The 18,953-nt window shown below is 52.6% G+C and overlaps 1 protein-coding gene across 7 annotated transcripts in view; it reads right to left on the bottom strand.

Annotated features, from left to right (window-relative positions):
- Positions 1-1,281: 1,281 nt before the first annotated feature.
- Positions 1,282-18,953, bottom strand: part of LRRC27 (leucine rich repeat containing 27) — a 50,128-nt gene continuing 32,456 nt past the window's right edge. For 6 of the 7 annotated variants that reach the window (XM_050805502.1, XM_050805505.1, XM_050805503.1 and 3 more), the window contains 3 exons: positions 14,510-14,628; positions 11,601-11,724; positions 1,282-1,673 (listed from right to left, as the gene is read on the bottom strand). In XM_050805502.1, the coding sequence (XP_050661459.1) occupies positions 1,497-1,673; positions 11,601-11,724; positions 14,510-14,628 (420 nt within the window). In that variant the 3' untranslated portion in view covers positions 1,282-1,496. Of the gene's footprint in view, positions 1,674-10,132; positions 11,501-11,600; positions 11,725-14,509; positions 14,629-18,953 lie in introns of those variants that run through there. The other variant, XM_050805504.1, reaches the window with a different exon arrangement.

Here is an 18,953-nt window from a genome sequence, read left to right as displayed (position 1 = left end):
CTAGCTTCTTGAATGGAAAGCTTAGATGATCAATTTCACACCCTTCTTCTTCTCTAATACGTGGGTTGGGTGGTGATGCATTTCTCTCTAAGCACCAGTTCCTACTTTCTGAGCGTTTAGCTCGGAAAGTAGGAAGTGTGGGGCGCAGAGACCCATGAGACAGAAAACAAACAGCAAATCCAGTGAAGCCAAAACCCAGGGCTTTTGGAAAAGAGGAACAAAATTGATAAATCCATAGCAAGAATGATGAAGAACACCAGGTCAAGAATAAAAGAGGGGACCTTATTACGGATCCTCAAGATACTGAAAATAAGAGGAACTTTATGCTAATACATCCCACAACTTGGATGAAATGAGGAAACTCACTGAAAACCATATTTACCAAAATTAACAGAAAAAGAAACAAAGTCTGAATAGTCTCACCTCTGTTAAAGAAATCAAACCAAAGATGTTTTCAAGATCCAATTGGCCGGGCGCGGTGGCTCACGCCTGTAATCCCAGCACTTTGGGAGGCCGAGGCGGGCGGATCACAAGGTCAGGAGATCAAGACCAGGCTGGCCAATATAGTGAAACCCCGTCTCTACTAAAAAATACAAAAATTAGCTGAGGCCTGTAGTCCCAGCTACTCAGGAGGCTGAGGCAGGAGAATGGCTTGAACCCAGGAGGCGGAGGTTGTAGTGAGCCGAGATCGGGCCACTGCACTCCAGCCTGGGAGACAGAGTGAGACTCCATCTCAAAAGAAAAAAAAAAAAGATCCAATCAAACACTCATCACAAGAGACTAAGTCACACAGAATCTACACAGCCTGCACAGACAGAGGGTGAAATAGGGCTATCTACAACGCGGAGGTCTGTGGACCCTGCCGTGTCCCTGGGGTGGAGTCCGCTGTCCCACGTGCAGGCTGAGTGGCAGCAACCAGGAAGGGGTCAAGGCTGAAAGGAGGGCCCCATAGCTGGGCAGGGAGCAGGGGAAAGGAGGGCCTCCAGGGGAAAGGAGGACCCCATAGCTGGGCAGGGAGCAGGGTAACCACTCCCCCTGAAGCCCCTTTTGGCTCTCACCCCTCCCTCCTAGCCAAAGGTGGTGCTGCAGGGACTTGTGGCTTGGCGGGAATCAGATGACCTGGTCTCCTATCTCACACTCAAATACCTAAGTGAATGAAAGCTGTGAGTACTGTTGTAACAAGGGCTCCAGGGCAGGAGAGAGGCAGGCGCCTGAGCATGAGCATTCTGTCACGTGGCTTGGCAGGAACCTGCGGAAAGAAGTGAAAGCGAGACCACGTGCTCACAGTGTCCTTTCTGTTAATACGGCTGAAATCTTCCACAGCCTCAGGAGAGGAACACGGACTTGTCTAGGGAAAACAACAGGCTGCCGAGAAATCAGCCCTAAGGGTAACACTGAACCTGGCGCTCTTCCGGCCACCACACAGGAGGCGACGCCTGGAAAGAAGAAGCGCGGCTCCTGTCTGAAGACGTCCCTGTTAGTCCAGCCACCTGGTGTCACTTGTATCTGCGAACATTTCCTGATTCTTCGTATTTTCTGTTAAAAAATGTATTTTGTGGCTGTGCCGCTGGCGGGCCAAGTGACAGGTTTCCAGTGAGGGCCGCCCATCGACGGTCTTTGTTCAAGGCTAATCCCAATTTTAGCTTCAATACTTCATCCTGCAGCTCTTTGGCCTTGTGGGAGACAAGGAGGGGGAGACGTTAGAAAGGCTGGCAGGACTTAGGGCGTCCATATGTCTCTGGCTCAGATTCCACGTGGGGCCCAGGCCGTGTGGGAGTGAGCAGAGCCAGCCCCACTCCCCTGGGGCCCCTGCAAGCCACATCATGGCATGGTCTCCCCTGCAATGAGGCCCGGCAGCCTACTTCCAGCCAGCTCCCAGGCCTTCCAGCTCATGAGGACACCACCCTCTGCAGGCACACACGTGGCCACTCATCCTGGTGTCCCCACAGCCCCACCCAGGTGTCCTGTGCAGACGCAGGTCAATGGATGAACAGAGACTCGGCATCATCCTGTGGGCAAAGGGAAGGCCGGTGCCACACCCTGGGCAGTGTGTTGGAAAGCATCACCACAGCCATGACCACACCTGAAAGGCATAACTGCCCTGGGAAGCAGTTGGGGCCACAATTGCCACCTCCGCCCCACAGACACAGAAGCCATGGATCAGGGGTTCCTACAGAAGGAACTTGCCGAGCCTGAAACCAGAGGCAGGCTTTCTGTTCCAAACCCCATGGTCCATGGCCAATCCCCTGGGCAGAATAAGGTGAGGCTGAGAAAGGCACTGCAGGGGGGCCTCAGGTGGAGAAACTGAGGAGGGGCTCTTCCTGTTCCTGCCCCTCCAGCCCTCTGCAGAATCCCAACCTCCCCACTCCAAGCACAGGAGCCCTGGGCTACCCGGCTTTCCTCTCCCTCCCCAGCTTGCCTCACTGGGGGCACAGGTTGGACACGATCTCCAGTGCAGGTCCCGGGAGACCCCTGCAGCCTCCCCCCCAATACAGACAAATCACAACAGGTCCCTGGAGAGCACTGCACCCCGCCCCCATACAGCCATAATGACAGCAGGTCCCCAGAGACCCCTGCAGCTTCCCCCCACCCCATACAGCCATAATGACAGCAGGTCCCCAGAGACCCCTGCAGCCTCCCCCCACCCCATACAGCCATAATGACAGCAGGTCCCCAGAGACCCCTGCAGCTTCCCCCCCATACAGCCATAATGACAGCAGGTCCCCAGAGACCCCTGCAGCTTCCCCCCCATATAGCCATAATCACAGCAGGTCCCCAGAGACCCCTGCAGCCTCCCCCTCCATATCACAATTGTGGCCTAGAGTAGCACTCACGGCTTCTGGCTCTGTGACTTGGTCAATATTACTTGTCACTGACCCAGTAAATAGTCATTGATAACTTTTTTCACTTCCCATAGAAACCTGTATTCCCTGTAGGATTCATAACTGCCCCCTTTAAAAATGTTTACTTTGTTTTCTATATCTGTCATTATATCCTCTCAAACTGTAAAACCTCTCTCAACATCCTCCTCCACTGGCCAAGTCCTCAGACTGACCTGGTCTCCCTAGGGAGACCCCGACAGGCTCCTCTCACAGCAGCGGGTGGCCGGGGGCTGCTGGGTCAGCTCTCTTTCCTCCAGAACTCTTACTTTCCTCTCTCAGCATCCACTCCCTTGTTTTCATAGAACAAATTCTACAGTGGCTTCTGGAGAAAGACTCTCTAGATGGGAAGCAGCATTTTGAGTCCTTGCATGTCTGAAAATGTCTTATTGTGTGCTGGCCCCTGACCTTGCACTCGTAGGACCGAATCCCAGTGCCTGCTGAGGGCAGTGCCATCACCGAGACCAGCTCCCTCCCAGTGCCTGGTTCTGTGTGGGCCTCTCTCCCCGCCCTCCCTGGAATCTCGGGGGGTCCGTCCTGCTCTGGTTCGGGATGCTGAGCCATGGTGCCGGCACGTGTGGGCCCTTCTGGCAGGAAGTACACTGGTTCCTTCGGGAAGAGCCCTCCTGCGCCCTCTCCCTCCGTCTGCTCTCGTCTCTCCTGCTGGAACCTGCCGGATGCTTTGCTCTGCTCGGGTCGTCCTCTAACTTCCTTTCCTCTTGTCTCATCTCTGTTTCCCATCTCCCCTTCCTGGGGAATTTATGCATCTCCTAATTTAATTTTTAAAAATTTTTGCCACATTTTAAACTTTGCTTTGGGAGTTCTGGGTGATCTGAGTGTTCACTTTCTAAAACAGCCGCTGGGTTTCATGGCAGCAGCCTTGTCTGTTCCCGTGGGGGGATTTTAATTCTGGCTTGTCATGTTTAAGTGTCCCCTAATGTCCGCATCTGTCTGAAGCTCACTCCCAGCCAGCTAGCTTTGGCCTCTCCCTCACCTTGGGGCTTCCCTCAGTAGTTGAGCAACCACTCATGACTGAGGCCCTGGAGCGAGGCTGAGATTGGGGTGTTGGTGGAGAGCTGCTGGCTGCTCAGTGCAGGCCAGGGCTGTCTGGGGGACACCCAGGTGGCTTCTGTCTTGGTTGGTTGATATCTCAGACAGCACCACGGAGCTGGCTGGCCCTCCTGGTCGGTTGTGCACCTGATCTTCTGCAGGGCTCTTTAGGTCATACGTGGCCGCTGTTACCACCACGGTGCCTGGTTGGTCAGCTTCTCTAGAGGCAGCCCTGTCTCCTGCTGGGTAGGCTGGAGGAGTCAGTGGGCTGGGCGGAGTAGGGAAGCAGGCCCAGGGCCCTGTCGTGACCTGTACAGACTCCACTTCATTTTTCTTTTTTTTTTTTGGAAACAGAGTTTCGCTCTTGTTGCCCAGGCTGGAGTGCAATGGTGCCATCTCAGCTCACTGCAACCTCTGCCTCCCAGGTTCAAGTGATTCTCCTGCCTTTGCCTCCCGAGTAGCTGGGATTACAGGCGGCGCCAACGTGCCCAACTAATTGTTTGTATCTTTAGTAGAGACGGGGTTTCACCATGTTGGACAGGCTGGTCTCGAACTCCTGACCTCAGGTGATCCACCCACCTCAGCCTGCTAAAGTGCTGGGACTGCAGGCCTGCGCCACCGCGCCCCAGCCTCCGCTTCCAATTCCTCTGTGGTTGGTTTTGTCTTCCTGTGCTCTGGGGCTGCACCACCTTGCATCTTTACTGGCATTTTGTTCGGCAGGCCCTTCATGTTGCACCACTAGGGGGCTTCCTTTGTGCAAAATCGCCCGGGCCTCCGTGTGTGAGGACAGGGCTCGCCTGCCAGCCCCCAGACGACAGCAACTGAGACCAGGTGGAGCAGTGTGTCTGAGAGGACAGCACCCGCACCAGAGACAGACTACTGCACACTGGCTCTGCAGCCCTGGCCCACGGCCTCCACCTGCACCCGCACCAGGGACAGACTACTGCACACTGGCTCTGCAGCCCTGGCCCACGGCCTCCACCTGCACCCGCACCAGGGACAGACTACTGCACACTGGCTCTGCAGCCCTGGCCCATGACCTCCATCTGAGGGCTGAGGTGGCTGCCCCTGCTCTGGCCATCATGTTTGCATTCCAGCCAGGAAGGGAGAGGACAAAGCTCAGGAAGTCCACGCTCATCTGCTCACATCCTGCCGGCCGGAATAGAGCTACAGGCCCACGTCTGGCTGCAAGGGAGGTAGAGAAACGTGGCCATTTGTGGGGCAGCCTGTGCCCAGCTGAGACGTGAGGCTCTATTATTACAGGAAAGACCATGGGGAAGGGGGAGCCTCCTGACAAGAGGGCAGGCTCCTCTCCGTTTTCTCGTCCTGAGGAGTGAAGGTCGTTTTTGCTCCCTCTCCTGTCATTCTGGTGGCTTCTGGGCAGAGTGGAGACAAGTCTATGTGCAGAATGGGCCGTGTTGACCTGCAAGGGCCACATCTGTTGGCTGGTTTGTTTTCAGCATCTCTTTTTCATCCCTCTGGGCTTTCTTCTCTCTCTCCCCGACCCGTCCATCCTGGCCCTCTAATCAAACGCAAGCTCCTGGCTCATGGGCTGGACTCCAGCCCCACCTACTTCCCCCATTTGGCATCCCCTTCTCCCACAGGCCAGGCTCCAGGGTGCACGGGGTGGTGAGGGGTGCTCCCGACACACGCCATGTCACCGAGGACTCCTCACTAGCGCTACGCCTTGCACGGCACTGCACAGAGGCCTTGAAGGAAACACGAGGGGCCGGGGAAGAAGCCGGCAGAACGAGACACTCTGCTTCTAGAGGCGTAGTGTGAACTTAGATGGTTGTCTGCCTGGAACATGCCAACTGTCTCAGGCACGTGCGTGCCCGCCTCCATACAGGCTGGCGGGCTGCACAGCCACGGAGCCAGGACTGGTCTCTAATGCTGCTGCAGGGTTTGCTCAGGCCCTGCCTGGGGGCCCCAGCTCTAAGGAAAGTCACACTCTTACGGCAAAGCCCGAGGCTTCACCTGCAGGGAGGGCCAGCATGATCCTCTCGCCAGGATTATACAAATAGGTTCCCTACTGAGTCTAAAGAACACAGCACTTTCTTTTTTGCTAGTGGGCCTGTGTAGACAGCAGAAAAAGGGAGGGTCATTTGAAATGGACTGAGCCTACAGGAGATCCAGGTGCTCAGAAGGCAAATTTCAGAAAAAACTATAATTAAGATTGTTTCCTAAAAATGAGGCCATCAGGTGGCACAGACGCCTGCCACACTGTTCTGGACTGTCTCAGAGGGTCCCTTCTCCCTTGCCCTGCCCACCCACCTGGTACTCTGTGAGAGGCAGTGGGACAGAGGAGAAGGATGGCTGGAGCTTATGGACAGCCAACACCACCTGTCTCAACACAGTTCACCTCCAGGGCTAGGATCAGCTGCTTCCCAACTCATTCTTGGGAGTTTTAAAACCCCTTCCTCTGGCTCTCCCAGCCAGGACTGAAATGAAGGGAACCGCCCCATGGGCATCCCCAGGGCTCAAGCGCTGCAGGAGCCTGTCATGGAAAGTTAGCGGGTGTTCATGTCCCTGTCTCCTGGGCAGGGTGACACAGCACATCCCTCCCTGCATCTTGGCAGTAACTTGGAGTTGGCACATGACAGGAGCCGGTGCTGGTGACCTGAACCCTTCATCAAGAACTTCACGTGAATTTTTTTTAATCACAGAAAAACACGAGACAAGTATTAAAGCACAACGTGAATTTGTGGCAATTCATGTCCCCAAGAAGACAGTGCAGCATTTGGACCTTGGCTTTGCATTCAGACATACCCAGGTTGGATGGAAGGCTGTCCACCATTCACAGTGTCACCATGGGGCCAGTTACGGCACTTCTGTGAGTCTTATTTTCTGACCTGTGAAATGGGTGGCAGTGCCTTCCTCCTAAGGTGGCATGAAAGTCAATGAAGAGACAGGCGTGGCCTGGGGCAGGCATTTGAGATCAACTGCCACAGTGTCCTTCTGGCTCATTCTCTTTTGCCTCACGGCCCCCCTCCTCTGCGTGTAACCAGGGCAGGGGAGCACAGGAGAACCGTGGGGGACACAAGAGCCAGCTCTCAGGTTTCAGATTTCCAAGCAGACTTTAAAAAACCAGGACTTGATTTTTTTAGAGCAGCCTTCATCCCACACCGGAGTGGTACACCTGATGCACGCACATGGACATAGTTTCCACCACCCAGAGTCCACAGTCGACACGCGGGCTCACGTGTGGGGTGGCACAGTCCGTGGGGCTTAGACAGACGCATCACCACGTGGATCCAACAATACAGCATCACGGAGAGTAGTTTTACTGCCCTAAAACCCTCTGTGTTCTGCTGATTCACCCCTCAGTATCCTACTACCCCCACCCGGTCACCACGATCCCTTCACCATCTCCGTCTGCGTGCGGCCTTTTCATGCTGGCGTGTCGGCTCCCCTGTGTCTTCTCATTGCTGGTGGCTTGTTTCCCTCCAGTGCTAAGCAATGTTCCGCTGTCTGGATGTTCCAGTTTATCCAGTCACCTGCGGAAGGACATCTTGGGTGCCTCCAAGTTTTGGCAATTATGAAAAAAGCTGCTATCTCTATGTGCAGGTTTTGGTGTAGATGTAAGTTTTCATTTCCTTTGGGTAAACACCAAGGAGTGTGATTACTGGATTGTAAGATGAGAGTGTGATTTATTTTGTAAGAAACTGTCAAACTGTCTTCCAAAGTGGATGTACCATTTTATATTCCCAGCAATTAATGAGCATTCCTGTTGCTCCACATCCTCACCAGCATTTGGTGGTGAGTGTTTTGGATTTTTTGTGTGGTGAATCTCCTTGTCTTAACTTGCATTTCTGATGACACACAATGTGAAGCTTCTTTTCACATGCTGATCTGCCATCCATGCATCTTCTTTGATGAGGTGTCTCTGCAGATTCTTGGCCCATTTTTTAATTGGCTTGTTTGCTCCTTTTTGTTGAGTTTTTCAGAGTTCTCGGTATATTTTAGATAACAGTCCTCTATCGGGTGTATCTTTTCCAAATATTGTCTCCCAGTCTGTGGCCTGTCTTATCCTCTTGGCAGTGTCTTACATAGAACAGAAGTTTTTGATTTTAATGAAACCCGGCGTATCAATTATTTCTGTCACGGATCTTGCTTTGGTGTTGTATTTAAACATCATCACCATACCCAAGGTCACTTAGGTTTTCTCCTATGTTATCTTGTAAAAGTTGTACAGTAACACATTTTACATTTAGGTCTATGATCCATTTTGAATTAATTTTTGTGAAGGGTGTGAGGTCTATGTCTAGATTCTTTTTTGTTTTTGGCAGTTGTTCCAGTACCATCTGTTGAAGACTATGCTTTCTCCACTGAGTTGCTTTTGTTCCTCTGTCAAATCAGTTAACTATATTTGTGTGGGTCTATTTTGGGGCTCTCTATTCTATTTGTCTATTCTTTGGACAATATCACACTGCTATTGTAGCTCTAGAGTCTTCAAGTTGGAGGGTGTCAGTCCTCTGACTTGCTTTTCCATCAGTACTGTGTTGGATATTCTACGTCTCATCCTCTCCATCTATGCTTTAGAAACAGTTTGTCAATATCCACAAAACAATTTGCTGAGATGATGATTGGGAATGCATATGAAACCTAAAGTTGGGAAGAACTGACTACCAACAATACTGAGTCTTCCTGTCCATGAACATGGACTATCTGTCCATTTATTTAGTTATTTATTTCATTAATGTTTTGTACTTTTCCTCATATAGATTTTGTATACATTTTGTTAGATTTTTTTACTTAGTACCTTTTTTTGGTGCTAATTTAAATGTTACATTTTTAATCTTAAATTCCACTTGTTAATTGCTGGTTCATAGGAAGGTGACTGACTTATGTATATTAACCTTGTATCCTGTAACCTTTTCTATAATCACTTATTAGTTCCAGGAAATTTTTGTCAATTCTTTGGGATTTCCTCCATATATAATCATGTCATCTGAGAACAAAGACAGTTTTATTTCTTGTTTCCCAGTCTGTATACCTTTTATTTCCTTCTCTTGTCTTTTTTTTTTTTTTTTTTTTTTTTTTGAGATGGAGTCTCACTCGGTCGCCCAGGCTGGAGTGCAGTGGCCGGATCTCAGCTCACTGCAAGCTCTGCTTCCCGGGTTTATGCCATTCTCCTGCCTCAGCCTCTTGAGTAGCTGGGACTACAGGCGCCCGCCACCTTGCCCGGCTAGTTTTTTGTATTTTTTAGTAGAGACGGGGCTTCACCGTGTTAGCCAGGATGGTCTCGATCTCCTGACCTCGTGATCCACCCGTCTCGGCCTCCCAAAGTGCTGGGATTACAGGCTTAGCCACCGCACCCGGCCTTGTCTTCTTGAACTAGCTAAGAATTCCAGCATGAGACTGAAAAGCAGTAGTGAGAGGGAATACATTTGCCTTGCTCCTGATCTTAGTGGAAAAGTTTCTAGTTTCTCGCCATTAATAATGATGTTAGCTGTGGGTCTTTTCTGGATGTTCTTTAACAAGCTGAGGAAGTTCCCAGCTTATCCTAGTTTGCTGAGAGTTTTCATCATGATAGGTGTTATAGTTTGTCAGATGCTTTTTCTGCATCTATTGATAAAACCACCTGATTTTTCTTGTTTAGCTTACTGATGTGATGAATTGCATTAACTGATTTTTGAATGTTGAACTAGGGTATGTGATTGCTTTTATATATTGCTGGATTTGATTTCTGAATGTTGATAATTTTTGCATCTATGTTCATGAGCGATACTGGTCTATAGTTTTCCTTTCTTGTAATATCTTTGTATGGTTTTGGTATTAGAGTAATGCTGGCCTCAGAGAATGAGTTAAAATGTTTTCTCTCTGTTTCTATCTTCTGGAAGAGATTATACAGAATTGGTATAATTTCTTCCTTAAACCTTAAATGTCTGATAGAATTCACCAGTGAACCCATCTGGGCCTGTGATTTCTGTTTTGGAAGGTAATTAATTATTGATTAAATTCCTGTAAATGATACAAGCATATTCAAATTGTTTATTTCTTCTGTAAGTTTTGGCAGACGTTGTCTTTCAAGGGATTCATCTATTTCACTAAATGTAACAAATCTGTGGCTAGAGTTGTTCATAATACCAAATCGACTTTTGTGTCCATAACGTGAAGTGATGGGTTGAGACACAGATGTTCTGAAGCCCTAAGAGGCAAGGTTTGGGTGTCCAAGGACAAGGTCATACTCATAAACGACAGATTCAGAGAGAATAAGAGTTTATCTAAAGGCAGATACGAACTCCCTGGGCTGAGAGGAAGAGAGTCTCAGAAGAGGGGTCCGGGTCAGGCTGGGTGGGGTCTCCACGAAGTGGCTCCACATCCTGCCCTCACACCTCGTTTCTCCCATCTCCGGCTCTAGGAGAGAGGGAAACAGTGGCAATGATGGGAATGGAGCCTGCAGATGGGGTGTGGGGACAGGAAGGCCAGGGCTGCTTCCTCCCCTGTGACAGTGCTGCTTGCTCTGGGGGCAGCCCGGATGCAGCCCGCACCAGCCTGACCTGTGTTCGGGCATGGTACACTGACCTGAAAGACGCCACCAGCCAGGGGCCTTGGGTAGCCCGAGAAGACAGGCCAGTGTTCTTATGGCTGTAAGAAGGGTGGGGACACGGGTATCCAGGTTCACTGCCAGGGAGGGCAGCTGTGTCCTTCTATAGCTGGCTGGGCTGGCCATGCAGCAATTCGGGCAGCAAAGCACTTTCCTTCATTCCTGTGTGTCTCCCATGGCCCAGGACACTCCAAGTACCAGGAAGTGGGCCTCAGCGTATGCTGAGTCAATAAACACCATTGACAGTGGCTGAGAGGATGTTAACATTCTAAACATACAGGAGACACTTCTGTGAGCAGTTCTGGTCAGCAGGCTCCTGGTCAGGAGGCCTTGGATCCCCATGAATATTGGCCTCCCGACATAGACACTGAGCGTGTCAGCCATGGTCCAGGTGGCCTCAGCCAGGCCCCTCTTTGCAGTGGCACCCCTCATGGCCCAGCCCTGGGCCCAGAGCCTGGTTCAGCTGGGTGCAAAGCCTCCAGCAAGGACCCCACAGACATGTGCAGAGGACGGGTTCCTGGTCCCTGTCAGCAGGCCGCCACTCCTGTCATCAGATGCCCAGTGCTGAGATGCCAAGGTCCGTCTGCCATGTGGCCTGGCACATTTGAGGGCTCAGCCCCTCAGCTGAAATGTTTTCCTTCTCACGTAACCAACTGTAATTCTGGGAATTTTCATACCCTGATAAGACACATTCCACACAGTCCCATGGTTTTAGAGAGTGCATGCTCTGAAGAGGCACAATGAGTTCCCTTCATTTTTAACAAAACAATGTTTTAGGCTGGGCGCAGTGGCCCAGCACTTTGGGAGGCCAAGGCAGGTGGATCACTTGAGGCCAGGAGTATGAGACAAGGCTGGCCACCATAGCAAAGCCCCATCTCTATTAAAAATACAAAAATTAGCCTGGTGTGGTGGCGTACATACACTTGTAGTCCCAGCTACTCAGGAGGCTGAGGCAGGAGAATCTCTTGAACCTGGGAGGCGGAGGCTGCAGTGAGCTGAGATTGTGCCACCGAACTCCAGCCTGGGTGACAGAACAAGACTCCATCTCAAAAAAATAAAAAACAAACAAAACAAAACAAAACAAAACCCACAATTTTTAAACAGAACCAAGAAATCCTTACAATTTCCAGATCCTCGGCAGCCTTCCTCATCTCCTCCAGCGGGGCTGGGCCATGGAATCTTCGCTCATGCATTTGGTGGATGTGCTGTTTTATCTTCTCTTCTAAATCTCCCTCCTGGAGGGTACTGAGAAACAAAGGGCAATGAGGGAAATGACTTGACACATTTACTTTCATCCTAGCAACTCCCACCATAACCAGGGAGAAAGCGTGTTCCTTTCTTCCCAGACCAAACAGCGGTCCTGAGGCTCCCGCACAGCAGGGCCAGTTACTGTGGAGCTACCCTGGGCCTCCCTGGCACCCACTCTCCTCCAGACTCACGCCTGGGGCCTGGGCTGCCTCTCCCATCCCTTCTTCAGTAGTTCAGAAGCTGCCAGAACACACACTATTCTTATTTAAAAACCTCACATTGATTTAAGATATGACACATTTAGGATACTGCACACTGCGTCACATGAAGGGAAAAGCAGGTTTTTGTTCCCACATGGAATACACGGTTTTCCTAAATCCTTAAATAGATGAACAGAAAAGTGTATTCAGTTATGATTTTAAACATGTTTTCTCTGTTACTATTGGGGCTCAGGGGCTTGGGGTTCCTTTAATTTTAAAGACAATGACTCAGGGTGGTAGAAAGAGCCAGGGATCTGCTGCAGGTGAGCTGTGGGGTGGCGAGGTCCACTCCAGTCTGCATGAGTGTGGGGCCCCAGGGTGTGGGCATGGATGTAAGTGTGGGCGTGGAGGTAGATGCAAGTGTGGGTGTGGTGTGGGTGTGGGTGCGGGTGCGGGTGCACCTACTGCTGTGAATACAATGGCACACACTCTCACTGGGCCTCCTTGAAGACCCTCTCCTAGCAGCAGGGTTTGTGCTGGTTTTGCTTTGCTTTTCAGAATAACTATGGAAAAGACAGCATGACGCCCTCTGGAGTCCTACAGAACAGAGCCCCCAGGTCAGGGCACGCTCTGTGTCAGTGTGTCAGACTCCAGCTCTCACTGGGCCCCAGGGTGATGGGGGGTTAGCGGGCCACTGTGGTCTGCTGTGGGCTTTTTAAAGGCCAAAGATGGCAGGTAAACTCCTTGGAGGATATAAGAGAACATTCAAATGTTTGAGACGAAATGGTTTTAGTCTAAGCCATTTTCACAAGGCTGGGGAGTTAATCCAACCTAGTTGGCCGTGCAGATTTTCCCCAAATACTCTCAGTCTCCAAGAGGAACAAATTCTGCAGGAACAGAACATGCCCTCTGTCACCCACATCTCATCCCACCTCGCCCTTCCTCCAGGCTTGTTACACCACAGCCGGGATCCAGGGTATGGTAAACTGAGTAGGGAGCCCCCTGGCAGACGGAGGCTGAGCAGCAGCAGGGCCAGGGGCCAGGCCCGGGGCCTTCCCTTCCAAGCTCAGGCCCCACGGTCTCTTCTGCTCTGGGCTCTGAGTCCACTGAGGCGCCTTCAGTGAGAGCCACAGCGAGCCTGGTGCAGGACAGAAGAGAGCGGCCAGGAAAGTATGGGGACACCGGAGAGCAGTGCTCATGCCCCAGGGTCTCCAGTGGTCTCCCTGAGGCCACCCTCAGCTTCCCAGCACGCCTGGGAGGTGTGAGGCAGGGGCCCAACTGAAGAGTCAGCATGAAATGCCTGGACAAGAAGGCGTGTCCACACTGAGGTTCCGTGTCAGCTTGGTCCTCATGCACGGCTCAGAGGATGTGCAGACAACTAGGGAGCCCAGTGACAAAGACGCGGCTCAGAGGATGTGCAGACAACTAGGGAGCCCAGTGATCATCCCCAAGACGCAGCCACTAACCCAGCTATAGAAGCTGTGACCGTGGAAAATGAAAGGAATGCTGCTGTGAGGTGAGAGGGGTGAACCCCGGACCCCCGAGCTGCTGTGAGGTGAGAGGGGTGAGCCCCTGGGAACTCTGAGCCGCTGCTGTCACCCTCCCAGCGAAGCCCCTCCCCTCCCCTCAAGGCCCAGACAGGGACCCACCCAGGGACCAGCCTCCAGCTTCTGTCCTTGCCTTGTGCCCTGACTCTGCTCTGTCCAGCAGTCGCTGCGGACTGTGTCCTGCCCCGTGAACTTGTCGAGCCACTCAGTGCTCCTCAGCCCCATTTGCTCCATCCATCCCTATTCCCCGCTGCCAAGCGCAAGTCTCTGAGCCCCTACCCTTCCCCTCACATTGGTTCCAGGTGAGCATCAGGCTTCCCAAATATCCCTCCCCGCTCTCCTGAACTCCAGGCCCCTATGTGGCCCACCAACGATGCCTGATGGGGCTGTGGTTGCCTGCCTCTCCCGGGGACGACAACCTGCCCAGCAGCCTGGCCATCCCCTGGCCAGGGACTCAAAATCAAAATGTCTCAAGTGCTTCCCAACACAGCTTCTCGATTCTGGCTGTTTCCTCCACCGCATGGTGGCTACCTTGCCTGGGTCCCCTTCACCTGGGTCAACGCCTGGCCTCGCCACCTCACCCAACACCCCATGAGGGGAAGGGCTGAGCGGCCCTGAGGGTCAGGTCTAAGGAAGCTGGGGTGGGAAGGAGTAAGATCAGAACTCAGCATGAGAAGACCGAGGGAGGCAGAGGGGGTGCGGTGGGGAGGGCATGGCAGGGACTGCAGCGGGTGGGTCTCGGATTGCGTTTCCCCTTAGTGCCCACAGCAGCACCCACTACAGAGGGCTCGGCAGCACTCTGTATCCTGGTGACCTACAGGAACCATGGCTGGGCGACGGCAGTTCCCTGAGGGCAAGGACCCCATCTTCCAAGCTTACCTGGCTCTCCCTGGAGCCCACCACAGCCTGGAGCCCACCACAGCCTGGAGGTTCAGGGCTCCTCAGTACATGCTCATGAAATAAACAACAGCAGCACCTGCCCGTGGGTGGCTGGCTGAGCCCTGGAAGGACTGAGCCCCTGTCGCAGTTACCAACCTCATTTCTTGACTTGCTCGTGGCGATTTCTTTTTGCTTGGTTTCATTTTTCTAAGTGGATTCAGTAGCACTTTCCCGTTATCTATCAGATCTGTGGCAGAGGAAATCTTTGATGCCACCTAGGAAAACGCAATGAGATCATTTCTGGAATCCCAGTAAATGCTGTTTTCCCACAAAGCTAACCTGCCAGGTGTGTTAGACTCGCTCCTCGTCATGAAGAGGTGGGTCCGAGGTCGCCCCGGGTAATGGTCTCTGTGTAACGCGGCATCCCCCCAGGTCTTGGCTAGCTCTCGTGCCCTGCTGGGATCTCGGTTTGGACATCTTTTTGGGGCCTCCCTGACAGCAAAGGCTGGGGTAGGAGGCAAAGATGCAGAGTGAGGGGAACCTGGGGTTGCTCAGAAGGCTGCCCTGCATGCCTTTGCCCCCCACGCCAGGTTTGCTGCAGTGGCTGGCTTCCTACAGGCGTCCTGAGATGGCCCCTCTCCACAGGGGCCCCAGATCTGTTTCTCCAGCTTCAGTGCCAGAGCCTGGGAAGCCTGGGGGGACCCGACACTTGCTGTGATGTGCACCCTAGGCAGGAGGAGGTCAGGACCCCAAGGGCAGTGTGACCAATGCTGCTCGCTGCTGCCTCCAGTGGACACACCTGAGAGCCATGCTGACCCCTCCGGACCTCAGGGAGCTTTGGGCCTGTGTGGGTGCCTGCAGTGTGCAGTGTGCACGTGTGTGTCTGTTGTGTTCCCTGGGACTGTCAGAAACCGTAGGATGACAAAAACAGGTAGGAGGGAACCCTGGCAACAGGGTGGGAGAGAAGAACTTCCAACCAGGGGCTACTGCAATGTGGAGACTTGTAGGATCCGTTTAGCATTTACCGAGATGATGTCTGGAACTCTTCTGCCGTTCTCTCCTCTAAATGAATTTCCAGGCCTGGGCCCTTGTCTGGCCATTAGCTTAACCCTAGTACATGCCTGACACTTAAAAAGTATTTGGCAACCAGAAAGGTGGAAAGATGGGAGGCAGGGAGGACCAGGGACCACCCACCAACCTTTCCCTATCCCTCCCACCCCACCATAAAGCAAGGCACAGGCTGCAGACACAGCAGAGGAAACTCTTGGCTGACTGAGAGCCGGGACACTTTCAGGTGATCAGGATTCTCCCAGAGATTCTTCCAACAGAAAGAAAAGAACAAATGCTAAATCCTGGCCGGGCACAGTGGCTCACGCCTGTAATGCCAGCACTTTGGGAGGCTGGGGTGGGCGGACTGCTTGAGGTCAGGAGTTCAAAACCAGCCTGGCCAACATGGTGAAACCCCGCCTCTACTAAAAACACAAAATATTAGCCAGATGTGGTGGTGCACGCCTGTAGTCCTAGCTACTCAGGAGGTTGAGGCAGGAAAATCGCTTGAACCTGGGAGGCAGAGGTTGCAGTAAGCCAAGATTGCGCCACTGCACTCCAGCCTGTCTCAAAAATAAATAAATAAATAAATGCTAAATTCAGTGGGTGTTTTTTTCTTTTAAAATCAGACATTTAATTTTATTTTAAAAGACATTAAAAGTATGTATTTGGAGGGAAGCCCACCCATCCGCACTTTACTCCCACTCTAAAGTATAGAGAAGGAAGACTTTTTTGAACATCCAGATCTCGAGTGAGCAAGCAAAGAAGCAAATGTAAACATGAACACACAGGCGAAGTCTACAACAGGCTGCCGCTTTGGTGGCATGCAATGGGCTTTGCGCCAGGGTTTATCTGTTGAGTGTCAAACATGCAATTGATCTGAAGCCCAAAATATGGGCTCGAGTCATGGCTGGTTTCAGACCGACATGAAGAGAAGTGCTTTTCACAAAGCAGGTGACGCCCCAGGCTTTACCCAGCCACAGGCTTTAGCTCTGCAGCCCTTTCTTCAGCTGCAGCCTCAAGGCTCCCACCCCATCGAATGTACTCGGGGTGTGACCTCACAGTGACGGATTGGCAAAAGCACATGCAGGGCAGGGGGGCACACCCCAGGACCAGGCTGCAAAGCCAGTGGCCATGATTCCCCAGGCCCACCCGGCCCAGCCCAGCCCGTGGGTGCCACTGGCCAATGGGATCCACCCAGCAGCGGCCGCCTGGGGCTGTGGCGCCCTCTTGTGTCCTCCTGCCCAGCTGCAGGGAGCTGGGAGGCCGGAGCTTGGGAGCTCGCGCTCCCCGGGCCGATGCATGGAACCACTTCCCTGTTACGGACATGGAAATCGGAGTTTTATTTATTTATGCTGGTCTCTCCAACAATACTGAAATACACAGATACACATCTGTGTATATACATGCTTATATTATTGCTTTTATTTCTAAAACATGGACTTCTAAATGTGTTCAAAGAAGAACACGTTCTTAACCTGAAAAGATGCATTCCGAGCAGCTGGTGGCAGCAGCCTCCATGCCCTATCCAACGCTCCACCACCCCGGCTCCTTCCCACGCTGCTCCACCACCCCGGCTCCTTCCCACGCTGCTCCACCACCCCGGCTCCTTCCCACGCTGCTCCACCACCCTGGCTCCTTCCCACGCTCCACCACCCGGGCTCCCTCCCACGCTGCTCCACCCCCCCCTCCCCGCTCCCTGCCACACTGCTCCACCTCCCCGGCTCCCTCCCACGCTGCTCCACCCCCCCTCCCGCTCCCTCCCACGCTGCTCCACCCCCCCCTCCCTCCCACGCTGCTCCACCCCCCCTCCCTCCCACGCTGCTCCACTCCCCCCTCCCTCCCACGCTGCTCCACCACCCCGGCTCCTTCCCACGTTGCTCCACCCCGGCTCCTTCCTGCCGACCACACAGGCGCCTGCACCTCACGTCCACCCTACGTTTTCCTCGCAGACTGAGCATCTTTTCATGTCTTTACGGTAGCTTGGATTTCCTCTTCTGTGGACTGCCTGCCATACTTTTTGCCCATTTCTTCTACTGGATTCTCAAATTTTTAAAATCAATTAGTAGCCATTCTTTGTATATTAGACACGAACGTTTAGGCACAAAGATTTTCCCTTGGACTCTGCCGACAGCACTCCGGGCCATACCAAGTATCTCACCAGTGCCTGGGGCAGCGCAGGCCCAGAGGGCGCCACAGGGCAGCAGCAGGCCTCTCCGTGCGTTCAGCTGCCTCACCCAGGGCCTGGTGGGGGGTGCAGAACAGCAGCCAGCTACCACGGAGCTCTGCCTGCTGCCACGGCTGAGGGTCTGCCTCTGCACGAGGTGTGCGCTCCCGCGGGCAGAGCCTGTGCCTGGCCCTTCCCTGCTCAGAGCAGGCCATCGATACTCGCTGACTGAACTGCTCTATCTCATGATGGGTGAGTTTCTAGAAAACCTATTTTTTTCTTTTTTAAGAAACTGCATACACTCTCGCTGTGATGGGCTCACAGGACTCAGAAGCACACACTGTGGCAGCACTGACCCCTCTGCGTCCCCTCCCCGGAGCCACAGCCCCTCCGCAGCCATTGGTTTGCTGTACATTCTTCCAGACCAAAGTGAGTTTTTGTGCACTGTCCTGCAAATTGTGCTGTTTTCACTTACAACGATTCTTCAAGACACTTTCAGGCCGGTGGATATGGTCACTGACCACCCTTCTGTCGGCCACAGAGGGAGCTCATGGTCTGGACGTGACGATTTAGCCGTCTCCATCTGTTGGCATTTAAGTTTCCCATAGTTTTGCTATAATTCAGCTCTGAAAGCATTCTTAGTGATGTCTAATTGTGCAAGTATTTTTATTCCGGGAAGTGGCAAAATATGTATTTTTAAACTTTTCCACATATTGGGGAAATTAAGAAAAAGGTGACAGCAAAGATGATGACTGAATGTCCTGTGGGACCAGGGACCTGAGAAGGGTGAGGAGGTGCAGTCCTGGTTTATCCACCGCGTTGGACACCGTGAATTCCTAACTCTGAGCCTTGTTCTGAGGTTATGTAAGATGTCACCATCAGGGAAGCTGGGTGGGGGGAGATGGAAACACTATTTTTGCAACTTTCCTGTAAGTCAAAAACTAGTTCAACACAAAGTTAAAAAAAGGAAACAGTCCTGAACTGTCCCAGCAGTCCATGCCTGCAGGCCCACATGACCACGCGCTCTGCTGTGGGGTGAAGCCTTCAGGGGCCTCACCCCAGCTAAGGGGGCTGCAGAGGCAACCCCTGGCCTTTCAAAGTAACACACAGGGAGCATTTCTTAAAAGAAAGAACCAAAGAAACATCTGTGACCAAATTCAAAGGCACATTTGCCTAACTACGCTCACAGGACAGAGAAGCAAGCCAGGTGCATTCTGGAGGGAGGAGCCACCAGCTCCCACTACTCTGTGCCCATGGCCCATGCCCGCAGCTCTGTGCCCACTGCCCTGTGCCCACTGTCCTGTGCCCGGCTGGACTAAGACCCCATACAGTCTGGGGATATCCCATGTCCCATAGCTTAGGAGAGCTGGCAATCTTGGCTTCTAG

This window comes from Macaca thibetana, chromosome 9 (genome assembly GCF_024542745.1).
Source record: "Macaca thibetana thibetana isolate TM-01 chromosome 9, ASM2454274v1, whole genome shotgun sequence".
Classification (NCBI taxonomy): domain Eukaryota; kingdom Metazoa; phylum Chordata; class Mammalia; order Primates; family Cercopithecidae; genus Macaca; species Macaca thibetana.
Note: the sequence above shows the minus strand (reverse complement) of the source record. Positions and strands in the feature narration are given on the sequence as shown.